We start from the raw sequence: 16,077 nt of genomic DNA, 5'->3' as shown, positions 1-16,077 counted from the left end.
GTCGTTAGTATTGACTTCGGACACAGATAGTACTACCTATTGACCATGGCTGCCTCCTTCATTGCCTGCCTGGCCTTTTCTTTGCCTTGGGCTTCCTGAGCAGAGGCCATTCATCTCTTGATCTGTACACCACCAGGAAGCACGTGTTCTGGGTATGGAGGGCCTCTCCAGTTGATGCTGAAAATGGCTTCTTTGTTTGCAGTTGTTTTGTTTTGTTTGGGTCTTGGGGATTTGTTTTTTTTTTTTGTTTGTTTGTTTGTTTTGTTTTTGTTTTTGGTGACTATTTGTCTGCCGGTCTGAAGCAGTCATGTGACCCAGTATTGTCCTGTAAACCCGTTTTCATATGTCCTTTGTTAAGGAGTTGAATAGTTCCCACCCTCCAAAAAGATATGCCTGGCTCTTGACCTCTGGGACCTGCAAGTGTGGCCTTGCGTAGGGAAAGCATCATTGCAGATGTGACTAAGTGGCCTGGTGGCTTGCCTATATTCTGGTGGATGGCCCTGCACCCACGCACATACTGGCAGTCATGAGTGGAACTCGGTGGGTTATGGAGAAAAAAAATAGTCAGGCTGGGAGTATGAAATAAGATGGGGAAATGGAAGGAGTTGGAGTGGAAGGAATAGGGACGTGTTTAAGGAAAACACATTGTAGGGGCTGGGAAGATGGCTCAGTGGTTAAGAGCACTGGGTGCTCTTCCAGAGGACCTGGGTTCAATTCCCAGCACCCACATGGCAGCTCACAACTGTCCAACTCCTGTTCCAGGGGATCTGACTCCCTTACACATACAGGCAAAACACCAATGTACAGACAATAAAATTTTTTTTAAAAAATGAAAAAAAACCACATTGCATACATGTGCAAAATATATGTTAAGATCTTGAGATAGATTTTCCAGGAGAACCTTAAACTCAATGACAAACATTTATGTAAGGAAAAGAAGGAAAAAGAAGATGAGAGAAGAGAGAGTAGAGGAAGGGACGGAAGGGAAAGTAAAACCAAAACCAAAACAACAACAACAACAACAACAAAAACCAAAGAGAAGCGATAGGAAGAAATGAGGAGAAGAGAGGTCAAGTTGCAGACAAAGGAGAAGGCCACTAGAGACAGAGGCTGGAGTAATGAGAGCAGGGACTGGACTGCTTGGAGCCATTAGAAGCTTCAATAAGCAAGAATGACTCCCCCCTGAACTCCTGGAAGGGAATGCAGGCCTGCTGAGCCCTTGACTGCAGGCTTCTAGCACTCCATCTTCAGTAACTTGTAACATCAATCTCATCTCTTTCAGCATGAATGAAATTAGTCCAAATGACAAGGGAGTGGCTCTCCCTGTTATGGGCAGTCCTGCGTCTTGCTCCTGTCCCCATGGAGGGTCCTTCCTGAGCACACTTTCCCTGCACGTTATCCTCGCCACACTGTAAAGTCTTTTTTCTTAGCTGTCAGGATGGAACTCTCAAAGGAGGCTCACAGGACAGGCGACGAGGCACCTCCACTGTGCGTGGTGGCTTTAACTGTGTTTTCTGTTTCTACAGAATATGTTCAAGATTCTTCTGAGATGCTTTCCTGTCTTTTATCACAATGGTCTAAAGTATTCAACAAGGTCATTATATACCATTCACCTCCCAGCTGGAAGACATTTAAGACACTGCAGAAAGAAAAAAGAAAAAGAAAAAAAAAAACCTATATGAGAGCAATGAACTATACGATACTAATAATAGATTAAAAATCTATATCTAATAGGAAGGAGAGGAGTAAATAAGTTATAATAAATTTTAAGTAAATTATATCTAATTGTATATATTATATATAGTATAATAAACTATTCTTTTCCTCAACTTCCCCCAAAACATGTCACTAAATGAATACAACTACTATAAACTGTTCATTAACATGATGGCAGAAGGTTTCCTTGCTCTATTTGGATGGAAATCAAAGGAGGTCAAAGAGAAGGTGTATGTTACCTTTTCTATTGCTGTGGTAAAACGGCCTGACAAAAGCAGCCAAAGGAAGAAAAGGCTTATTGTGATTCTGAGTTTGAGAGTACAGCCCATCATGGCAGGGCAGTTCTGGTGGCAGGAGCTTGAGGCAGCTGGTCACATGGCATCCGCAGTCAGGAAGCAGAGGGTGATTGCTGGCGGTCAGCTCACTTTCTCCATTTATGCAGCCTGGGCTCTCGGCCTAGGGAATGGTGACGCCCACTTCAGTTACTCTAATCAATATGACACCTCACGGGGACACCCAGCGGCCTGTCTCCTGTGTGATTCTAGAGCCTATCAGGTTGACGATATTAACTATCCCAGACACCCTTCAAATGCTGATCTTTGGCCAATTGTTTGGCAACAGGAAGCAGTGGCAAGTACCATACTCCAGAGTCAGGGTCTTCATTCAGCACTTCAGTGTGGAGCCTTAGCCCTGTGAGTGTTCTGATCCCTGTGCAAGCTTTAGGCCTGGCTCTTGGCAGCATCCACTCTCACAGCCTTTGGCCTGGGGGCTGAGACCCACGGTCCTGAGGACTGGAGAGTTCTCTGGTGAACAGGGCCTACAGGTTGTTTTTCTACCTTCTTGTAGCCATTTACCCTTTAGTCACCTCTCTGCTCCCTCATCTTCCTCCCTCCCCTCTTCTTCCTGGCTGCTCTCAGATCTCACTCGGGTCGAAAATCTCAGCTGATGGCATGCTGCAGAGATGACTGAGAATATCTGTCTGTCTGTCAAGGCGTGATTGTCACTCGGGCAGCCAGGGTCTGACACTGTTGTGATCATTCAGACATGGACATTCAGCCAGTATGTCCTTGGCTTGGGATAGGCCAGAGGGGCGGGACTACTAACCAGTGAGGACCACCGCTGCTGGACATGTCTGGGTCCTTGGCTACCTCTTCCTTAGGCATAGAGCAATCATGCCGTTTTCAGCTATGCAGCAGCTGCTGCCGTCACCAGCACTCTTTGTTGTCTCTTCCTTGGTACTGCCAGCTTGGTTGGCACTACTGAAAGTATGCAAGAAAATATCACTGTGGAGAATCCTTTTAACCAGGCAAATGCTACAACAGCCTACTCACAGAGTAAACCAGAGCAGACTGTTTCTATAGCCTTGGGTTTGGACCAATCACAGCCATTTGTTCAGGCCAATCAGGCTCTTGCCTCTTAGTACATTCATGATCATTGAGGCTTGTGTTTTGGGACAAGAAACCTCACCTCTTAGCACCGGCAATTGGTCCTTCCACCAAGGAAAGTGCTCATCCTCAACAGCCAAAGCCGAAATGGTTGCAGGGTCATCTAGAGTTCACGAGTAGCGTTTCTGATGGCAAAAAGTCTGGCACAAACCATTTCAAGCAGCCATGGCTGCGGCTGTGCATTTCAGATCCCGGGCAGTCAGCTGTGGTCTCTTCATAATTATCCCAAACCATCTGGAGAGTGTGGAAGGTAGTGGGTGCCGTATGAAATTGTAGTCCAGCTGCCTCTTAGACACGGTTGTTTTGTTCCTGGGTCGCAAGGGTGTGTCCACAGCTGCTAGTGAGGAAGTCAGATTGCCCCAGCCTCAGTGAAATCGCACAGTATTAACTTAAAAGGTACCTGATTGATACTGAGTGTGATTTTAACAGTGCTTGAACAGAGCCCAACACTTGCCCAGTGACCGGGATGGAGTGGACTCTTCATCTGTCTTAAACTCACACTTAACAAATTGACAGATTAATGCCATTTTCCTGAGAAAGAAAAAAAAAAATCTATGAACTTGAGAAACATAGGCCACAGGCCTTCGTTTTTGTAACTTGTGAACATTTGAAATTTTCAACTGGACAGTGAGCACAGATGTTACGATCTTGGTTGGTATGGTTGGTTAGTTGGTTTTGCAGTAAGTTTTCTCTAAATGGCCCAGGCTAGCCTCCAATTGGCAATCTTCTGCCTCATTCTCCCAAGTGTTGGGATGGCACACCGCTGGTTCCTAGTGTTTTTGTACCTTTGATAGCTGCTAATATTTCAGAATTTGGTCAAAGAGAAAGCGAGTGGGGACTGAATGAGGAACACTGAAATCTCCTTGCTGGAGCAGCAGCATGGCTAGAAAGTGAGTCAGTTGAAACAAATTTCACACTGGCCCCTGGAGGCAACAGGACCATGGAAGGCAAGAGTGAGGCATGACCAGACAGAAGCCGAGTAAGCTCATTCTGCCTCTGGAGACATCTGCCCTCGGATCGCCTACACCACTCAAACTAGTCTCTCGCTACTCCCTGGAGGAAGTGAGATGCATAACCTCAGAACTCATGTCCATTCAACATCGTTGACAAGTGAAGACCAAGGAGTCAGTAGACGGTCTATTTGCTGAACTACAGGGCTTCTGGGATGGAGAGGGGTGGTGTTCCCCACCCCCCCCCACTGTAACAGTGGAAGATCTGAGATGAAGAATAGATGTTCTATTTACTGAACTATGGAGTTTCTGGGGTGGGAGGGGTCGTACTCCCCACCCCTCACTCTAACAGTGGAAGAGCTGAGATAAATGCTATCTGGACCACAAAGCCTCAAACATTTACCAAGTAGACCTTGCTGACATGTACTTAGAGGAAAATAAATGTGCTCAGATAAAAGACTCGAGCTCTGTATTTCAGAGCTCTAGTAAAAAGACAAGCAGGCTGCCTGTGACCTGGATGCCCACCCGTTGACAGACTCTGTCCACATGCACGCCCAACCTCCTAGCAGGTTTGGGTACTTGACTCGTCAGTACAAATGGATGTCCAAAGATTTTTCCAGATCCTCAAAGTAAAGCCCCAGACTGATGGGGTAGCATTTACACATTCAAACAGAAGAAAGGGGCTTGGAGAACCAAAACCAACTCAACCAACAGAAGAAACACAGTAAATATGAAAATTAGTGACCTTTGATATAGGAGAGGACCTTTCATCAATAAAACAAGAAATTTGGAACCACGGTAAGAATGTCTTGAGCATGTGTCCACCTACATTTTAAAAAAGACAGACAAACAAGGGATGAAATACTAAAAATTAGACTGTTCATATGTTAATAAAAATTGTGTCACTGAACAAAAAAATTGGAGATTAAGGCTATTTTTTTTTCTTTTTTCAAGATAGGGTTTCTCTGTGTAGCCCTGGCTGTAGACCAGGCTGGCCTCACCTCAAACTCACAGAGATCCACCTGCCTCTGCCTCCCTGAGTGCTGGGATTACAGGCATATGCACTGTTCCTGACCGAGATTAAGGGCATCAAAATAGCAAAGAAATAAAATTTACGGGAGCATTTTAAATTTGTATTTCACTTTATGCTCAATATGAGGAATAAAAACAACAGGTGGATAGACCACCATGAAATTGCAGAGCACTTTAGCAATAAAGAGGAGACTCTAAATCCACACAGAGAGAAAGTAACAGAGTAACAGCAGAGTAACAGCAGGGCACATACGGACCCGGAGTTCTCAGTAGTAACACTGGACAGCAAAAACATAGAGAATTCTGAAGGGGGGGCGACTTTCAGCATAGTTACCTATGCCCACTGCTGTCAGTCACATATGGAGATTGACGGGGCCATTTTTAGACCTCTAGTCCTCAAATATTTAGCTCTAGAACCTTTGTTAGAAGCCTATGAGATGATATGCTGCTTCGTAGACAAAGAGTGAAATCAAGAGCCAGAAATGGAATATGTGGAATGAGAACTCAACATGTAAGTGAAGAGAGTGCCAAGATGATGGTTTGTGTCAGGGCCAGGGGGCCGGCAGTCCATAGAGAAGCAGGGGACTGTGGGCTATGGGGAGCGTCTGATACAAGATGTGGGGGAAAAATCTATTTCTAGATGTTTACAGATTTGCTAAAAACCATTGGAAAGGAGTGGGATGCTGTTAGCTGAGCAGCCCACAATTTTATTCAGTTTAATAATATGGACCCCAGGGCGCCGTCTTGCTGTAACTCGCCAGGATGACGAACACGGAGGGGAAGAGGAAGGGCACTCCCTGTATGTTCTCCGGGCCTTTCAGGAAACATGAAGTTGTTCCCTTTGGCCACACACGCGAATCTACAAAAAAAGGGTGACGTTGTAGACATTGAGGGAGTTTGGCGCTGTTCAAAAAGGAAGGCCCCAGAAGTGTTATCACAGTGAAACTGGAAGAGTCTACAGTGACACCCAACCTGGGCATCGCTGTGAACAAGCAGGTTGAGGGCAAGATCCTCGCCGAGAGGATCAGCGTGCACACTGAGCATATCAAGCACTCGAAGACCTGCAGCACGGGAAGGAGAACCACCAGAAGAAGAAAGAGGCCAAGGAGAAGGACATCTGGGTTTAGCTCAAGCGCCAGCCTGCGCACCCCAGAGGAGCGCACTCTGTGAGGACCAACGGGAAGGAGCCGGAGCTGCTGGAGCCCATTCCATATGGGTTCACGACCTGATGCACAAAAAAATAAAGAACCCAGACTGTAAAGTGTGATTAAATAAATAAATAATATGAGGACTGATTTAGCAACAGTGGTTGGATGAATTCATCTGGGCGTTCCTCAGAAGGCAGGGACCTGGGGTGCCAGGGGTCTAGTGAGTCAGAGCTAAATCCTTGTCTCAAATGACTAAATCAAGAACAGTTATAAAAGCACATGCTCTAGAAACATATAGTCAAATGCTGGAAGAAACAAAACATAGAGGGAAGAGGAGTCTGTGGTAAAAGATGGTTTGGGGGGTGGGGACAGCTGATGCTAATTGCCCCATATGTTAACTTAGAATTGTGTGAGAGGCAGTTAGGTTCACTGGGCTCATTACACACATACACACACACCCTACCCTTAACTACCTAAAGTAACTAGCATTGTCCCTAGCCATTTCTATTTTCTATATGTATATATATATACATATATCCATGTCTCTATATAGAGAGAGAGACATATATATAGACATATATACATATATATGTGTAAACTTGTACTCAGGTAGGATTTTAAAGTCTATACAGGAAGTGAGTCATTTGGTTGAGAGCTCTCTAGAACTGTGGAATTCTCTGTGGACTCTATTTATTTTTTTTTGAAATCCATAATCTTTGGAGCTTGTGACCTCTGTATTAGTTAAGCTGGCATGAGCAGGGGGAGGCGTCAAGGTTTCAGGAAAGAGTCAAGTGTTGGGAGGGGACATCAGTGTGTGCGGACTAAAACCTGTGGAAACAGAGAAAAACGAACATGTCTGTACCAGGAAGGGAATTGGAGAGCTGAGAGGGCTCGGCTAGTCAGAGGGGGAGTGGGCTTTCTCCTGCGGAAGCTGCTGGTTGGTGGTGTAGGGCAGAACTGGAGCGTTTTCCTGGGAAATCAGTTCTTCTTTGCCTTGCTTCCTCCTACAGCTTAATCACTTACACAGAGCAGTATGTGGAGTATGACCCTTTCATAACACCAGCAGAGCCATCTAATCCCTGGATCAGCGATGACGTCACCTTATGGGACATAGAGATGAGGTAATAGATACATAAATAAGGTTTGGGAGTGGGAGAGGTGTTGGGGGGGAGGGGACCATAATCACATGTATTACCTTTTTTCCTGTTTTGATTTGAGTAAGACTAGTGACCACCACACTGGCATCTGCCTACTCGAGGTTCCTGCCTCCTTATAGCTTTGACTTGTACTTGGGTTCTCTCTGACCATCACGGTAGTTGGCACAGATCCTCACCCTTTCCCAGCTCTGGCAGCCTCGACTTGTCTCCTTCCTTTCAGGTAGCAGCAAGGCCAGCTAGCCCCTCTCTCTGCTGTCCCTCTCTCCAGCAATTTCTGCCAAACCCCCTGAACTGTGAACATTACTCTCACTGGGGAACAGAGGAGGACACGGAGGCAGAGCTGGGGAACCTTCCCAAGGCTGCAGCAGCTTTAAGGGTGGAGCCCAGGCGGAGGGCTCCTAGGCTGGGTGGTCTCACACTGTCTTCTGAGGTCACAGGCATTAGTAGTTTCATCACTGGGTGGCTCTGCCCTGGGAAGGAAACAAGCATGTTGACAATAGCTGAGGAGAACTCGGATACAGTCAAAATTCCTGGCCGTGCGGGGACAGTTCTGTGTGGGACTCCTTCACCCCTGCCCTCAGATCCTTCTATCCTTCTCTGTTACTCCAGTGTCGCCTTTCTCTTTTAATAAGTCATAGATAACCTACTATAAAAGGGTAAACCTATCCCAGTGGACATAAAGAAGAAAACTCCTCTCTTCTTCCAACCTGCCTTCCAGGAAGCACCAGTGCCCCGGTTCCCACAGTGCAGTAGGGTGCCAGGACACTGAGAGAACTCGCTAGGTAGTGTGAGCCACTGACAGAAACGCCGAGGATATCTGTCGCACATACTGGCTTAGGTTGATTCAGTGTGAGGATCAGACCACACCCCATCCTTTTTAATGTCACACCTTTGCAAATCCACGTTTTCAGAGGAGTGTTCTGACTAAAAAGCTATGCACACCAAAAATCAGCATGGACTAGGAAATGAAGGTGGCCATGGTCTGGTCCAATCAAGTTTAGAAAGTGTGCAGTGTGTAACATAGATACATGGAGACTGTCTTAGTCAGGATTAAGATTGATGTGATGAAACATCATGACAAAAAGCAACTCAGGGAGGAAAGAGTTTATTCTGCTTACACTTCCAGATAACAGGCCATCGCTGAGGGAAGTCAGGACAGGAACTCAGACAGGGCAGGAACCTGGAGGCAGGAACAGATGCAGAGGCCATGGAGGGGTGCTGCTTACTGACTTGCTCTGCATGGCTTGTTCAGCCTGCTTTCTTATAGAACCCAAGACCACCACTCCAAGGATGGCGCCACACACCATTGTCCAGACCGGCTCACTTCAACTGTTGGTTAAGAGAATGCTCTACGGGCTTGCCTATAACCCAATCTATGGAGACAATTTCTCAGCTGAGGTTCCCTCTTACCAGATAACACTAGCTTGTGTCAAGTTGACATAAAAACTAGCCAGGAGAAGGGTTAAGAGTGAAATTAAGACATTTTTTTCTTTCAACGTATATGCATTTTATGTAGTTGCTAAGTTGCTAGGATACAAGTACATGTTAAGTTGATGGGTCCTAACCTTAGATAAACAAAAATGTTAGGTGTTCCTTTGGGCTCAGGATCTCAGTAAGTAAGATCTCACTTACTGAGACCTTCAGAGTGCCATGAACTCAGAACATTTGAGAGGGTCTGCCTCTTGAAATTTTCATATGTAAAAATATTCTCATCTTTAATGTAATTATGTTCATTATATATATATATGTATATATATATATACAGATAGATATGAGCTGTTTTAATTATCATTATATATAAACACATACATACAAGTCTACCTGATTCTTCTTAATACATGCATAATATCCCCTGGTATGAATGAAGTAAAGTTTATTTAACCAATTCCTGGGCCATAACTATTTAACTCATGTCTTTTTCTGTAATATAAACAACAATGCAAGGAACATTCCTATCCCTAAGCCTAATTAGTTTTTTTATACTATAAATTTTCCGGGAGTAGAATTACTTGAAATGGAATGCCTACTTTAGTTTTAGCTCATGTGCCAGATTTTCCTAAATAAAACTGAACCCACTTTTTCCATGCCTTCAGTTAATGCAAACCCTGGCATTAACATTCTTTCTATCTTTATAATTCAGTAGGTTGAAATAAATTTAATTTTGCTTTCTATTTCTCCACTGGTGCAGAAATATCTTAACTGAAAAATTGTCATGTGGTTGTCTGAAATTCATACCTCTGTGACTTCCAGGAATCTGTCTGTCCCTTCGCATTTTCCCCTAGTGGTGGCTTTGCTTTGGATATTGGGATACAGAAATCCCATTTGCTTTGGCTTGCTTTTTTCCTGATTCTTCCTTTTTTTTTTTTTTTAATTTCTTTTCCTCTTCCCCAACTTTTGATTTTTTTAGTCAACTTTTGCGTTGCTGGGATAAACGCTATTGACAAGGGTTTATCTGAGCTTATGTTTCCATTGGGTTAACAGTCCATCACCATCATGGAAAAGGGGCATGCATGGTGGCTGGAGCAGCAAGCTGAGAGCTCACATCCTAAACCCCAAGCAGGAAGTAGAGAGTGAAAACGAGGAGTAGGGCAAGCCTTAAAGGCTCAAAGCCTGCCTCCAATGGCATACTTCCTCCAACAAGGCCTTTGGAGTTCCTAAGTCTCTCTAAGGGACACCACCAAGTGGGAACCAAGTGTTCAAATGTTGAGACTACAGGGAAGATTTCTCTTGGAAACCACCACATCAGGAGAGTCTCTGCCTTCCCAACCCAAGAATTTAAAGCTTTCATCAACTCCGGGTATCTTTTTTTCCCCTCCCCTCCTTCTGTTCATAATTGCTTTAATTACTGCTTCTGTATTTTCCATATTATTCTCTCTCATTTTTTAACTGTTTAGGTACATTTTCATTCATCTTTCTAAGGTTTTAAAAATTTATTCTTTAAAAATTCTCTGTCTGTCTGCCTCCCTCTTTCTCTGTCTTTCTCGTCTCCATCTTCCTCTCTGTCTTCCTCTCCTTCTCTCTGCGCTCTCTCTCTCTCTCTCTTTCTGTCCTCTCTCTGTCTTTTATCCTTTTGTAGGAACTCTGGGGTGTAGCTATTAAATCTCTTTAGTGGTTCCCCTGTGTTGCTCAGATGGTTTTTGTTTTCGGTTTTTTGGTTGGTTTGTTTGTTTCCTCTTTATGTTCTTGCCACCCTGTCATCAGTGGCGGCACCATACTCTGCTCTCGTTGTTTTTATCAGAATCTGTTTTCTTTCTCTCTCCCCTTCCCTCCTTCCCTCTCACTCCCACTGTCTCCTGAGTAGCCTGCTTCCATAATGTGGAGCCTGTTGTGTGGTTCAGGGTTTCTTCCATAACGCCTGTCTAATGCTGACCTCACTGCTCTATTGAAATCCCGCAGCTCAGAGCTTCAAGGCCCTCTATTTTCTTTCACAGCTCTGCTGTACTTACGGACTGTCCTCTGAAGTCACATTCAATTCAGGCCTCCCTGAAAGGCCCATCTGCCTGAAGAACATGTCTTTTTTCTCTGCATATTATGATTAGGGTTTAAAACAACAAACGAGGTCCATTTCACTGAGCTTCAGAATCTCACCTGTTCAGTCTTTCTGAGCCAGCTGTTGCTCCTTGCTGGCTTTCATTCTCACTCAAGCCTTCCCAAGCATAGTGACCAGCTAGCGTAACGACACAGGTGTCCCACCCTCCAGCTGGAATGTCACACCCCCTCTAGTTCACTTCTAAAGAGGACCTAGGATATGCTTCAGTGTCTAGTCTTCTAACTGGCACACAGTTAGCACTCAAAAGTATAGGTTGGGTGAAGGGTAGATGGCTAAGCTATTCCTTCTTAGGGAATTTCACTGATATTTGCAAAAAGACACGTGCCCAAAGCTAATTCACTATAATAAAATGAATTTTCTCACTTGTCCCTAACTAGATAAAGAATCATATAATCATTTGGGGAAATGGTGGCCACCGTACCACTTGATTTATCTCAGACTATTCAGCATTCTATCTTCCACATAGAGCCACGTGCCCTGTAATAGATGTTCTGTTTTTTATTGTTCAGATCTGTTTTTATTGTTCAAGCTTCTACCCTAAGCCAGTGTTTAACCTAAGAAAAGATACAGCCATGGAGTCTAACCCAAGCAAACAGATCTCTATAGACTCAGGTGGAAATGAAATCCTACTTCTTCTCCTGGCAGAACAGCCATATCCACTCAGGGACTCAAGGAGCTGTCAGAAGAAATGCAGAGTGTGAGATCAGTGCTGACATCACACTTCAGCCCTAGTAACGGCCCCTGTCTGTACAGTAAAGTCAGGAGGTGACTAAAAAAATAGTCAAAAGTCGGTGTTTTCTTAGTATCATTTTCAGTCAGCCCATTTGTATTGAGACCTACTTTGTAATGTGTTCCAAATAAAAAAATCCTCTGGAGAAAAATCTAACAGAGTCAATAAAAGCTGCTGTCTTGCCACCTGGCACCAGAATTCCTCCTTGTTTGGCAAAGGGCAGTCAGCCACTGGGGGCAGAAAACAGGTTCTGTGGGCAGGGCTTTGGCAGACTCAACCAACAAAGGAAAGGGTTAGGCTGTGTCCAGGGAAAAAGTGAGATGAGCGAGCTTTCTGAGAGAGGAAAACAAAAGGCAAGAGGGAGGGAGAAGAACCAGGGCAAGATTAGAAACCAGGGAAATTCTGGTAGCAAGTGACAAAGGGCTTTTCAAAAGCAGGAATATCAAGTACATCAGCTGCCAGGAGAGGTCATAGGTGCCTCATCTCCAGGCCTCCAGTATCATCCATGTCTCCTATCTCCCCAGACTTCATGTGAACATGGCTAGTGATACATGGAAGAGGAAAAGCCATGTGCAAACAAGTAGAATGCTATGGGAATGACCTTTCACTCATCTGTGCTGGGCTTTAGACATCTTCTGGGTTACAGAGAAATCCAAGCTGACTTATTTTGAGCTCTAGGCCTGAGGACATCAGAGGAAATGCCAGGACCCCACCAAAAAAATGAAGAACATACTATGTCTGCTGTGGGGTGGATGAAGATAGCCCCATGAGAGATGTATGTTACAGGGTAACATGTAATATAAATAACAGGGCGTTGTTCTGGGATCCCTTCTCAGCCTCAGATAAGATAATAGATGGGAAAAATCTACGTGTAAGAAAGTATATAATCGGGGCAGCAGGGTAGGGGTGACAACGGGCCACTGTTTTAAAGCCCTCCCGTCTGATGGAAGTCCCGAGAAATCAGCTTTTGCTAAAGAAAATAACAATAACCAGGGCTTAGCACTGAGGGGCAGCCGGCCAAAAGTTGCCAGATCATAGCTGGAAAGAATTGGCTAATCTAAACACTACCACAAGAGTGTCTTAGGGAGGCCTGAGGGAAATTATCCTGGTTATATCATCAGCCAGAGATTGGGACCTTGTGAAGCTGCTGGGGCCTGCAGAATCATGGTCGCCATGTTGTCCCTGCATGGGGCAGGTTTGAGGCTTCCTGTCTGCTGAGCGTGAGCGATGCTTACACAGAACCTGGTTCCTTCTACTTGGCTGAAGGAATCCACTCCCAACCAAGCTGACCTGCTGAGAGGGAGAGCTTCTTCTTGAGTTGCTTATTACCGCTATTTGTGCGGAACTATTAAGCCCCTTTAAGAAATTAGGTTTATTTATTATTTTATCCTATATATTGAGTGTTTTGCCTATGTGTATGTATATGTACCACATGCCTGCTTGATTCCTGTGGAGACCAGAAGACGGCACCAGATACCCTGGAACTGAAATCACAGATGTTTATGAGCCACCAAATTGGTGATGGGAACTGAACCCTGGACCCCTATAAGAACAACAGGTGCTCTTAACCACTGAGCCATCTCCCCAGGTTCCTCAAGTTCCTTTCTTGAAATAGTCAGTTTCTAAACATGGCATCACTGATGGCTCCTTCCTTGTGCATGTTCTGATTCTTATGCCAAGAAAGGGCATCTCTTTTTATTTTTATTTTTTTCATATGTACTGGCCTTGATGCCTAATTTGGCCAACAAACTGTGGCAAAGTGACGCTCTGAGAGACATCCATACAGAGTCACAGCGGCTTCTGAAAATTTACTCTTAAGTCTTTGAAATTGCCATCCTGGAAGAAGTTGAAGCCACCAAGGGAGCCACGTGGGGTTACCCTAGTCAACAGCCAGTGCCAGCTGCCTCAGGAGCCATGTGAACACCCAGCCCAGGCCAGCCCTCAGATGACCGTTTATGCTACCTTGCAACTACAGGTCTGAGTGACCACAAATTAGAGGACACGGCCAAGCCCAGACAAACCGAGAGGGAGCAGTGAGCAGGGGTCTAGGCCCCTGAATTTTATGCAACAAAGATGGGCCACACCCTAGACTGTCCAGTTGTTCTCAGGGTGGTAAATAAATAAATCAAGATTGTTTCCTCATGGTGTGGCCCTCAGATGGGGTCATTAGATATGGTCTTCCGAGGCGACTGGCCTTTGTTTCACAATTTTCCTGATAACTTATCTTAATCCATTCAGGCTGCCAAACGAGAATTCACTAGACTAAGTGAGACTTACAAATGAAAGACATTTGGTTCTCATTGTTCTGGGAGCTGAGAACATCAGTATCAAGGCCGCAGTATGTTGGGGTCTGAGGAGGACCTGCATCGTGGTCTGGTCTAGATGGTACATCACTATTACCTCATCGATTAGGAGGCTGAGGCAGGAGGATCACGGGTTTGCTTGGCTACAGACTGAATTTTTTATCTTTCCTCTCTGTTCCCTTGGGGTTGACTGATAAGGACATTAACCTCATTATTCAGAGCCCAGTGACCTCCGAAGGCCCCAGCCCTTAATACCATCATGTTGAAGGTCAAAATGTCAACAGATAAGTTTTGGAGGCACAAAAATTTTAATCCAGGCCATTCTACACCTGCTCTCCCAGTTTATAAACTCCAGTAGGTAAAATGCATCTGATTTGCCCCTATACCACTAGGACCCTCACCCTAACATCAGCTTTAATGTATTCTCGAAATATCATCTAAATAAGATAAGGGTGAGTTGAGATACGAGTCTTCTCCAAATGAAGTCCTCTCCAGCTATGAAACCAACAGGCTACACTTATTTCCAAAGTGTGGTGGGAAGTAAAGATAGATGTGTCCATTCCAAGAAGAGAAAAAAGGAGAAGCAGGCCCAAGTGGGTCTAAACACAGCAGGGCCAAGTCTAAGCTTTAATCCAAGGACAATTCTCTTTGTCTTCATTCTGTAGCTGTCAGAGCCAGATTGGGGCAATAGACCCACTGAGGCAGGGAACCCACTTCCATAGCTCTATGAGGATGTGTTGTGTGCCTGTGGCTTTTCTGGGCTGATGTTCTGTTTGCCACGCCTTTTTGCGTAGCAGCGTCATACCCACAGCTCAGTGGATGTCCTCTCTCTGCCAGGCCTTTGCAGCTTTCCCAGGGCAGACCTGCAGCTCTACCATGGAGGTTTGTCCCAACAGCTCCGCTGGTCACAGTCCACCCTGTAGCTCTCTGCAGAGACTCCACCCTGGATGGACCAGGCATGGGCATCCCGGACTTCTTGAATAGATGCCTGAACCTATTGAAACTGTCCCATTCCCACCTCCTAATGAGTGTGGCAGTCTGAGCCTATAATGGGAGTCACAGGCCTAGCAACCGCTGAATCATCTTCATGGCATTTCCCTATTGTCCAGAAAAAAATAGCTCCTGGCTTTTGTCTGGATGGCTGAGCTGCACTATACCCTTCTGTCAGTCAGATGTTCACATCTCTTCTCTGTGGTTTTGTCTGCTTCTTTGTTGCAACATGAAGAAGCTAGGCATTTTCTCAGTTTTTATTAGATTCTAGTTCCTTTTGGCTAGCAAGTCTATCTTTAATTTATTCTCCTCTCTTTGTGTACTCCTAAAAGCAGTTAGGAAGAGTGAAGCTACACATGGCTTAGGAGCTTCCCTAGCTAAATATGTGGCATCATCACTCTCAAGTTCTACATTCCACAAAACACTAGCACACAAACAGAATTCAGCCAGTCTCTGCCACCTTATTACGAGAACCATCCTTTTTCCAACTTCCTCCTGTTTATCTGAGACTTATCAGCATGGCCTTTGCCATCCGTTAACATTTTATCCCGAATAAGCATTATCTAAAAAGATTGGGGGTTTCTCTCCTGCTTTTCTATTAGTTTTCTGAGTTTGCACATGCACGCATGCATGAGAGAGAGCGCGCGCGACACACAACACACAGGATCATCTTTATGGGTCCATTCTCAGAAAACACTTCAAGCTCTTCAAGCTTCCTCTGGCTTTTTTTTTTTTTTTTTTGCCACTCTTTTCCAGTTTTAAGTATGTGTTAAGGGCAGCACCCCACTCTCGTACCAATTTTGCCTCAGTCCATTAGGGTGGCTGAAAAAAAAATACCATGAAGAGTATGAGTACAAATACCATATATTTACTTCTCACAATTCAAGAGACTGGGGGTGGTTGACTGGCTCACGTACGGAATCAGTGTTCTTATATAAAAGACCCAAAGAGCACCTTTGGGTAGACCCTTCTACCATGTGAGGACACAGCAAGAAGCTGGCCATCAATGAACCATTAAGAGGGCCCTCAGTTATACAGGGCCTCATTCTGAGCCGC

The 16,077-nt window shown here is 44.9% G+C and overlaps 1 protein-coding gene across 3 annotated transcripts in view; it reads left to right on the top strand.

The window, feature by feature from the left end:
* Rgs6 (regulator of G protein signaling 6) overlaps positions 1-16,077 on the top strand; it is a 420,077-nt gene that overhangs the window by 350,445 nt on the left and 53,555 nt on the right. For all 3 annotated transcript variants that reach the window (XM_055593079.1, XM_055593078.1, XM_055593077.1), the window contains exon 12: positions 7,302-7,412. In XM_055593079.1, coding sequence (XP_055449054.1) covers positions 7,302-7,412 — 111 coding nt within the window. The remainder of the gene's footprint in view (positions 1-7,301; positions 7,413-16,077) is intronic.

This window comes from Psammomys obesus, unplaced genomic scaffold (assembly GCF_907164565.1).
Source record: "Psammomys obesus unplaced genomic scaffold, mPsaObe1.curated_primary_1811, whole genome shotgun sequence".
Classification (NCBI taxonomy): Eukaryota; Metazoa; Chordata; class Mammalia; order Rodentia; family Muridae; genus Psammomys; species Psammomys obesus.
The sequence above is the reverse complement of the archived record's forward strand: the minus strand, read 5'-3'. Positions and strand labels throughout refer to the sequence as shown.